Source organism: Fragaria vesca, linkage group LG7 (genome assembly GCF_000184155.1).
Source record: "Fragaria vesca subsp. vesca linkage group LG7, FraVesHawaii_1.0, whole genome shotgun sequence".
Lineage (NCBI taxonomy): Eukaryota > Viridiplantae > Streptophyta > Magnoliopsida > Rosales > Rosaceae > Fragaria > Fragaria vesca.
In genome coordinates, this window is record NC_020497.1 from 1,602,384 (window position 1) to 1,612,781 (window position 10,398).

The 10,398-nt window shown below is 36.4% G+C and overlaps 1 protein-coding gene across 1 annotated transcript; it reads left to right on the forward strand.

The window, feature by feature from the left end:
- Nucleotides 1-1,976: 1,976 nt before the first annotated feature.
- Nucleotides 1,977-9,087, forward strand: LOC101312102 (telomerase reverse transcriptase-like). Its single transcript, XM_004308170.1, has 13 exons — nucleotides 1,977-2,270; nucleotides 2,358-2,435; nucleotides 2,520-2,585; nucleotides 2,678-2,843; nucleotides 3,304-3,728; nucleotides 3,857-3,968; nucleotides 4,489-4,630; nucleotides 5,330-5,486; nucleotides 5,682-5,854; nucleotides 6,074-6,896; nucleotides 7,504-8,069; nucleotides 8,311-8,583; nucleotides 8,814-9,087. The coding sequence occupies exons 1-13, from the start codon at nucleotides 1,977-1,979 to the stop codon at nucleotides 9,085-9,087; spliced, it is 3,549 nt and encodes a 1,182-aa protein (XP_004308218.1).
- Nucleotides 9,088-10,398: the final 1,311 nt, after the last annotated feature.

Consider the following 10,398-nt stretch of genomic DNA (forward strand, 5'->3'; position numbering starts at 1 on the left):
GAAACATAAATATTTTAATTATTAATTTATTTTGTCCACTCACTCTAACGTTATTAAATGTTTTCCCCTGGGCCCTTCGTTTTAAATTGCCCAGTCTGCAGAGTTCGGGTTGGATCTAGTAGGAGACGAGGCATAGTCACCCGCATTTCTGCCAGTTTTCGCCAGTAGGTTACCTGTTCAACCTACTCGTGTTTTCTTGCTTCCGCTTGTGTTTAGTAGCTCTGAATACTTTAGAATTTTGTATACTATGTGATATTCAGAAGCGTTAAATTAAGAGCGTAATATGAAATTTTCGAGTTAGGGTTGTCCATCTGCAAGGGAGATTTTCTTAATCTTTTCAGTAAATTTTCCTTGGAGGTGGTCCCCGCACGACTTATTCTGGGTTTCAGGGTGAAATTCAGGGTGGGTCGTGTCACTAGGTGTACATGTTTGACTGAATCCAAATTTACCTCTCTTTCCAAAATGATATGGGACGAGGTGAACATGTTTGACTTTTCTTCTTCCTTTTTAGACTTGGAATCCAAATTTACTTCTCCTTCCTTCCTTAGACTATTGAATTCCTCAAATCTTGGATGACAACTCATGATGAATTTCTTCCTTGAATTTCTCCTTTTTGACGTCAAGAAGGGCTTCTTTGCCTTTTTCCTCTTAAATCCATGATTTAGCCTTCTTTTCTCGATTTATGCTCTTATTGCCTCTACAATCACAAAACATGTCATAATTAACATTATTAAAGAAATAACATAACTAAATAGGGTATGAAATATGTTAATATCATAACACTTTGTGTGTTTATCACTGCGTTGGTCGAAGAAGACGGTGGCAATGGAGGGAGAACAGAGGAGGAGAGAGAATTGAGCTTTTGACCGAAGTGAACCACTTCTCTTCCTTTTATACTTAATCCAATGGCCAAGATCAAAACCATAACAGGTCCGATGGCCCAGATTAAGTTAGCTATAATCTAATTTCAGAAAATTAATTTCTTTTACCAAACCTTCGATAAATCGTGGAAAATAACTCGAAGCTCTGAAAAATAATCCGAGACTGCAGTGAACTCACGTCAACGCGTACTTTGACATCGGGGCCTTAAAAGAAGAATTAGACATTTTTTAAGAGAAACTCAAAAATAACTCAAGCGTTAACTTACTAAGTTACCGAGCATAGTTAAAATCTTCAGTAACCAATAGAAAACCCGGTAAATTGGTAAAAATTAGGTCTGAGGTGAATAATTGGCAAGGGCAATTTGGGATTTGGGATGAATAATGAATTAGTAAGGGCAATTTAATTGGCAAATCAACAATTGCCTTTTACCTACGGGTGCAATTGTTCTAAAAGACTGAGGGGTGCCAAGGCAGCTATTGGCCCGTCCATAGCTCCACCACTGAGACCAGGTACCTACTGATCGAACTTGCTTTTCAAAGGATAGTTGGGACTTTTGCGCTTGATTTAATTAAGGCTAGTTTGGTATTGCTGTGATTTTAAAACAAAAAAATGGTACTGCTGTACTGTGAAAATAATCAGTCTTGAATTAAAATAGTTTTATGTTTAGTAAATATTAGTTTTAAAAGTGCTGTTAAGATAAAATTTATTAATTTTTAGTGTTTTTAGTGATAGTTGCTTTTAAAAGTAACATTTATGTTGTTTCGAAAAGTTGCTGCCAGTGACCTGTAATTTATTTTTAAAAAACTGTTTTTCTTGCATTTATCAAACACTATAAAATCTAAAAATTCAGTTCATATAAAATCTAAAAATTCGGATAGAAGCTGATTTTTTTAAAAGCGAAACTATACCGAATTACGCCCCGCTGCAATCTCCGGTCAACAAAATGTGGGACCAAAATTACAATAACACCCATAAGAAAAGAAGCGCACTCTTTTGGCTCTAAAATTCGAAAAGCCACTCCCACAAAGTCCAATTCCAACAGAGTCGGTCCCAAGAGGGTCTCTTCCCCTCCGAGTTTATCGCGAACAAAAATGATGAAGCAGAAACGCCGCGTTCCGGTGGTCCTTTGGCGCCTCTTCCACAACCGCGCGCGCACTCTGGCCCACACTCTCGCCACCTTACTCCCTCCTCGTTCCCCAAAACCCCAATGTCGTTTCTGCAACGGCCGCCGTTGCCTCCGCTGCTGCTCCGACGCCATGTCGTTTCTCCTCCGACCCAACGACCCCTCCGACTACCGCTCTCTCCTAGACACCTGCTTCGTCGTCCTCTCCGACAACGCTCCCCGCATCACGCGCTTCTCCCCTGAATCTCACTGGTCCCAAATTGAGGTATATACTCTCACTCATATACCCATTCTTGCTTTTATATATCTATAGGTTTAGATTTTGTATAAAATTAAGATCAATTTTGTTCAGATCGTTACAGCTGTCATCGAAACGACGATGCTGGAGCAATCCATGTCTTCCAATGTGATATGCAGTGGTTATAATAAGGTACAGCACCAATTTTTGTTGTTGTTGTTGAAAGTCTTGGAATTTCAATATGAATAGGCTATATTTGGTGTTTTTATATCACAGGTTAACAAGTCCAGCGCCATTTCGGAACTTCTTACTTCTTCAGCTTGGTGTCTTCTCTTAGAAAGGGTATGTAACGGATCGACTGATTGTGTTAAATGATATGAATGAATTTACAAGTATGAATTTTGAATCAGAGGTTGGAGTTTTGTATGTGGCAGGTTGGGGATGGCATTATGGTTTATTTACTAAAGAATGCGTCGATATTTCTGCGAATTGCGGATGAGCAACACCAGCAGGTGACTGGTCCACCCGTTAGTAACTTATGTAAGAGGTTCAATTGCACACCGAGTTCGAAATGGCAACCGTCGTCCCTTGTTCCATGTGGTAATGCTGAATTTTTAAAGTGAAAAAATTATAGTCAAATTCTAGTACGAGGCATGCATTAGGAAACTATGATCTATTTTCTTTTCTTTGAGAGGTGAACTGTAGCTACAACATTAAATGATAAGGTAATTGTTGAGTTCTACCAGTTGATCGTAGGATCTTTCATTAAATTCCTCAGTCATCATTTCATGATTTATGGGATTCAAACTACCAGATTCTTTTTTGGTCTGCTCTTACTCAGTGTGCATTTATAATTTATTTATTTGGATTCATAATGCTTTCTTTCTATCTTTCTAGTTATTAATCTACTCAAATATCATTACTGTGTTTTTATGGTGTCACTTGTCTCTGATATGATTCCTTATAACTTTTTTCATATCCTGTTTATGTTTGCTTGCTCATACCCCATAAAGGTCATAAAAGAGAATCAGTGCATGATTCAATTGTAACTTTGTCTCAGGACCTGGAAACAAGAGGAAAAGAGATGATGACGTTCACTCAATTTTAAAGAAAAGCCAGCTCATGAGTTCAGTCAGCATTGGAGAAAGCTCGAGTTCTATTACCTGCAATAGCTGCTGCAACCATAGTGAAAATTACAGGAAGACGCATACTCATATAAGTTTTTCTGAAACATCTACACCAGCAACCAGCACACTGACCAATGATTGTGAAGGGAATTTAAATAAGGAACTTACAGAGAGTTTGGAACCTCTAAGAAAGCGTTCAAGACCATATCGTTGGCAGCGTTGCAGGAAACACAGGCAAATATCTGTTCAAGAAGCCAGTGTCAAGGGTCTTTTTAAAACAACTGTCAGTGATAATCAATGGTTACCTGGAAGGCATTTGTCTTCTTTGAAACCCAGCTTGGGTCGACAATTTGAACAGGTGGTTTGGCAAACTTTTAAATTTTCTTTGATTTAAAATTGGTCTGAAGTGTTGTAGGCTGAAAGTCTTCACTCATGTTTTTTTTCTGTATATATAATTACTTTTTCTCAAGTTTTGTTTTATGGCAGTGCTATTGTTTGGGGTTCCAAGTTGCCCAAAAGGTTGCCAAGGGTGCTGAAATAGATAGGAAATCCTTGTTCTACAACTTGGAACGTTCTTCATCAATCTTTCCTAGAAAGCGTATCCTTTTGCACATGCTTTGTTACACAGAAATGATGAATATAGTTTTTTGTATGGCAGCTGTGTTTTGTTCTCCATGTTTTGATACGTGCCTTCCCATCTTTCTGAATCTTATCTCTGCAATTAGACATATACTGTAACATATTGATTTTCATGCTTGATATCCATGAAATATGCTGATTATGTATCATGCAGTATTGTGCCATTCTTACAGTACATTAACACATCCATACATGAATGTAGATCTGCTTCATGTAGTGGCAGACTAGTTTTAAGCAATGGTAGACCAGTGGTAGATGAGTCCACCAGTGCCATTACGTAGAGTTGATTTACATTAATGTTTGATGAATTTAAGCACAGAAGGATACTCCATTTCCTTTGATAACATTTATCCAAGAAACATAGTTTTGCTTTGTTTCTTTTCATAGACTTATGGGTTACTGCAGCTTCCACATTTTTGATTTATTCTTTGTTTTTATATTTTCTTTATGATAATTTGTGTTCTCCTTAATGATTTCAGATGTACTGAATTCTGTAAAGCCTGATTCTGTTGGTTCAGAGTTTCTTGTTAGTAGTATTTTTGGTGTATATGATACAGAAAGTGCACTGTCAAAGACATGCTCCGATAGCAGTGGTCTTTGTCTCATGGGTTCTGCGTGCCTGTAAGCAACTTGTGATACTTAAATAACAATTTGGTGTTGCAGCATACTTCTGCATTTTATGCTGTTCTTTGTGAATTTTGATTTGTTTTGTAACTTTTCTGCTGCTGTCTCTGCTCTAGTTTGCAAATTCAAATCGTTACCTTTCACATTGGAATCTGTACTTTTAACAAAATTCAAATGCTGACTGTTTGCCCGATAATTTTCAGTAACTAGCTAATAATCAATCTTGGGACTTTTATTCATCTATTATTGGGTGCAGTGATCTTGGTGTTATTTAAAGAAACACAGATATGCCTTTACTGTCCTCTTTTAATATTCCCTGTTGGATTGAAAAGGTTTGTCCCAAGTAAATGATAGCACTGGAGCAAATTAAAGCGTATTTGCCATCTTTCTGTGATAAGCTGGATGTGACTTCAGTTTGGCTAGTGATGCTGATGACATTTACTTGAGGTTATTTTAATGATTTCCTATTATTTGGGTGGTTAACGTCATCATAGGCCTTTTATCAGTTTGAACCTTTTTCTCAACTGCTTTTTCATTCTCTTTTATGTGTTCTGTTGTCTGCGGGAGTCCTTATTTAATAATTATGATCATCTTAGGTCTGGAATTTTTGTTTCATGCCTGCTTATTTCTTTTAGAATTTCTTGTATGTTTTGTCTTCTTGTTCGCTAACTTTAGTTGTTTGTTTATGGTTTCCAGGTATCATTCACTTGTTAAGTTGCTAAAGATTCTTATACGTAGAGCACAATATGGCCATCACTTGGGATTATTGGAAAAGCACTGTGTTGTTACAACTGTAAATCCTAATACAATTAAAAGCGGTGGTTGCAGCTTTGAGGTTAGCAGTATATTTGGGGTAACTGTGTGTCATATGATGGTCTAAGAAGTATGCCGTTGACTAGGACATGTCTCTTCAGGACCATGCTTTATATTGTTAGGCAAATTGGTGTTGTATTCACAATTTAGCTTGTACATGTTGCTAAGTTTTCCTCTATTTAGATTTTCTTAATTTTCTGATTTACCCCCTGTTCCTTTTTACTTTGGCCTTCAGGGAGAAAAGTGGGAGTACGGTGTACTCAAGAAATCTCAGTGTTGTACTACGGACCATTGCAGTAAATCTTCTGAAGTCAGTGAATCTTTCTCTGAGGAAATTAAGTCTCACTGTTTGAACAGTCAGGTGGAGTCGTTTATATGGGCAGTTTGTAGGAGTATTGTTCCTCCCGAGTTGCTAGGAACTCCTTCGAACTGGATAAATTTGAGGAGAACTATTTCGAAGTTCATTCGACTCAGAAGATATGAAAGGTTTTCCTTAAAACAGTGTCTGCATAAATTGAAAATGTCTAGGTTCCCATTTCTATCCAATAAACATTATTTCTGCTGCCTGAATACTGAGGCACCAAAACATGTGGATGGAAAAGGTGTAGACATTGAAAAGGGATCCAGTATATTGAATGATGCCGTACATATTGTTAAAGAAAAATTGTTAGAAAGTTGGATTTATTGGTTCTTTCAATCTTTAGTTGTGCCATTGTTGCAAGCCAACTTCTATGTCACTCAAAGTGAGCATGGGAAGCAAGATGTATATTACTACCGGAAGTCGGTTTGGGAGAAGATGAAGAATAAGACCATCATGACTTACATGGATCAGAGTTATCAGTATTTGGATGATGCGGCAACTAGAAGAATTATAAGGAAACGATCATTTGGGTTTTCTAAGCTCCGGATTTTTCCAAAAGAATATGAAGTGAGGTTGCTAGCAAATTTAAAAGCATCATCAAAAATGTCACGAAAAGAGTTATGTTTGGCAGACCAGTCTGGTAAATTATTAAGAGGAAAGAAACTGCATCGGAGAAAAATCACATTTGAGCGTTTCAAGTCCGTGAATCGTGTTCTTCGTGATTCACATGTTGTTCTAAAAGCTATGCAGCTGAAAGAGCCAGGGAAATTAGGATCATCAGTGTTTGATTACAATGATGTATACAGGAAGTTATGCCCATTTCTTCTTGGTATAAAGAGTGGATTCACTACGAAACCTGATGTGTTTATCATTGTCTCTGATGTGTCAAAAGCCTTCGATTCTGTTAACCAGGATAAGCTGCTTGGTGTGCTGAAAGATGTTATAAGAGCAGATGAATATATTTTGCAGCAGTCTCATCATGTCATTTTCAAGAAGGGGTCATTAAGGGTTCATGAGAACCGTGCATGTCTTGATCAAAATACCGGCTCAAGTTTTAAATCCAAATTATGTAGTGTCCTTGTTAATCAGGTATGTTTGCTTCTTTATTTCTTGTCTTTTTTTATTAATTTTTTTTATATTTTATTTTGGTGTTTTCGAAAGTGCCGGACTATATATTTCACACTAATTTGTTCCTGTTGAATACGGTGCCGTTTTTTTGTAATTCCTGTTGAATAACTACATATCCAATTTGACCTATGGATGAATATGCAAGCATACGTTTCATTCTTGTTTGAGTAATAGCAATGAGATTCCCCAATATCATGCTAAGAATAGCTAGGATTTCCAGAAGAAGATGCCATTTGTTTGATGAGAAAATATGTATGAACTAATCGAAGCCATCAGTATTGCTTATTTTGCAGCAAACTAAATTGCTCAATAAATATAATTTCACCATGAAATATTGAACACAAGATTGTGCTAGGGTTTTTTATTTATTTTTTTATACATTTTTTTTTGTGTGTTTCCTAATATTTACTACAGAAATGTTTGAAATGTAGTATAGATCTCATGGGAAAGGGATGACATTTGTGTACATGCTTAAACTCTCTTCAGACATTTAATGTATATGTGACCCTTCTGTTTTTGATCAAGGAAAACTTAGCTTTAGCTGATACTTTTGCTTTCTAATGCTTAGGAGTGCAGCAGGTCTGTGAAGAAGAAGGAGCTATTTTTTAATCTACATGAGCATGTTAAGCGCAATGTGCTGCAGTTGGATAAAAAGTTCTATTTGCAACGTACTGGTATTCCTCAAGGAAGTATTCTGTCAGCTTTGCTTTGCTCATTATACTATGGACATCTGGATCGGAATGTGATCTTTCCATTTCTTGAAAAAACTTGGGAACCTTCTGCAGATTTATCTAGAGGACATGATTTTCAAGTGGCTTCTGCTGCAAAGAGTAGCAGTGAGGATAAAATCTCCTCATCCTCTAGATATACTCTACTTAGATTTATTGATGATTTTCTATTCATTTCAACATCAAAGGCACAGGCTGCTAGCTTCTTCTCAAGGTTGCAACGAGGATTTCGGGATTACAACTGCTACATGAATGAGAAGAAGTTCTGTGTCAATTTTGATATCGGAAACATGGCAGGTTTGGCATCAAACAGGGTATCCAGTGGTGATGACGGCATTTTATTTGTTCGATGGAGTGGCTTGCTTATCAATTCTTGCACACTTGAAGTTCAGGCAGACTATACAAAGTTAAATTCCATCCATGTTGAATTTTATTTTTGATTTTACTGGGCCTAATAGTAACTTCAGAAAATGTTAAAAACTATGTGCATAAATAATTCATGTCTAAAATGTCTGTATTGGTAGCTGTTGGTTGGGTGTTAAATTTCTGCTCAAGTAACTTTTAACACAGTTATTCTCAAGATAATTAGTCCTTCAATGATTTGAGTTTTTGTTTCTTCAATTAACTTGTTTCATCTTATTTGTCAGGTACTTGAAAAACCATCTAAGTTCAACTCTTACTGTCCTCTACCAAGGCAGACCTGGTCACCATTTGAAGAAAAAATTGCTTGACTACATGAGTCCTAAATGTCATCCCTTATTCTTTGATTCCCACATTAATTCAGCATCTGTGGTGAGATTGAATGTCTACCAAGCCTTCTTGTTATGTGCAATGAAGTTCCATTGTTATGTTCGAGCCTTATCATATATCTGCAAGTTTCACTTTAGATTCTACGCTTACATTATCCAAAGATCATTGAGGTATACTAAAATTCCTTTGTCTTTTATCTCTTGTATTATTTTTTCTGCATGTCTGTTAGTTGAACTTTTTTGCCATTAGTTAAACTTTGATTGAACATTGAGTAACACCTTGATACACTTGAGTCTAGTCTACAACTGGATTTCCTTATAAGCTCTCTACTTTTCTTTCTCATTGTTGGAAGACTTATGATTTTTTTAATTTTTTTTTTTTTTTTTGGTATTCAATTTAGGTTCATGTACAGGCTCATAAAGAAGAGGATGTGTTCATTGTATACTGACTCTAACTTCTGCCCAATTCTTCAATTGGAAGAGGAAGAAGTTGAATGGCTTGGTTTATATGCTTATATCGAAGTGTTGAAAAGAAAACAATCACGGTATAAGGAGTTGCTCTCCTTGTTGAAGTTACAGTTGTTAAATCATAAGATATGCGGCTCTGAGTCTTCTGAGCTGAGTTATGCAGTTGATAGATCACATTCCTCTCTACTGTGGAAGATCAAGTATTAGAAGATTCTGAGAGGTGCGTGAAATAGGCCATCCTTTTTCCATCTCCATTTCATGCATTATCAACTATCTGAGTAATGTTAGATTTGTTATCTTATACTGCAATGCTATAGATTTATTGTGTTTTTGCACAGATTTATGGACGAAATTGTGGATCACGTTTCATGAGTCTGAGATCCATCGCTACAGATGCAAGTCAGGTTTCACCTCCATTTTATATTGAATTAAGCCGTGGCTTGCCTGGTTGTGGATTGAATACAGGGCTGGAGAATTTACTGCGAGTTGCATTAGGTGTTTGTTATGTATCAACTAGATTTCTTAGTACAGAAATAGATTATTTGGGGGGAGCTATGTAAAGAGATCATGCAATATAATATACCAAACTTTATATCAGACAGTTTCACAACATATACATTTTCATCATTTGGTGAACATTTTATTAAGTACAGAATGGGTGTAAATTTCCCAACTAATGGAAATGAGTCAATGTCTCAACAATTTTGGGAAATCAGACTTAGGAGGGCAGGCTTGTTCGCTTCCTAGTACTGGATAGCAGTATAAAACTATAAATTAACTACAGATCTATCACAATATCTCTTATGGTGTTATGATTCACTTATTTTGCCAAACCATTTAAAGTAATAGCATCACACATAACATGAGATGTTGACGTAGTAAAACCCTTAAAAAGGGAAACAACTGCGGGTATTATTCCGGTTAAAAATCCACTAAGAAATAAGTACATAAAGAATAACCGTTAAAGTGTTGACGTGGGAATGCTCTATGTCTGCTTAAATGACATTAGCTGTGTGAACGTGTACATAACTGATAAGTGTCATAAAGTTCAGACTAGGTATCACACTGAATATAATCCTTTTGTTTTGCTCATCTGTTAGTAGGGATGACTTCATGCTTCACATCGATCTTCATAATAATGCACTGTAAATGTAAGAACGTGTTTGACTTTTTTTTATTCGTGAGGGAGAATCGTCTGTAATAATATTTTCAGATGTGTTTTGGTAAGAGTAAAGAGATTAACTTAGATTTTCAAATTTGCTAAAAAGTAAAATAGAGTTGTGCTAAGAAATGTAGCACTATGAAGCCAATTTAAAGGTGCAAATAGAACCACCATTTACAAAAAAGAAATAAAACTGAATTACCGGAAAACGTCACAAATTCGGAGTGCTTTTTGGCTTTTTCTGCCTTGTGAAACGGGGAAGGTTCTTATTGGTTCTATTTGTTCACACGTGCTTCGCTCTCGTGTGAGCGAACACACCAAACCAGACCCTGCGGTAATTTATGTTACCATTTCGC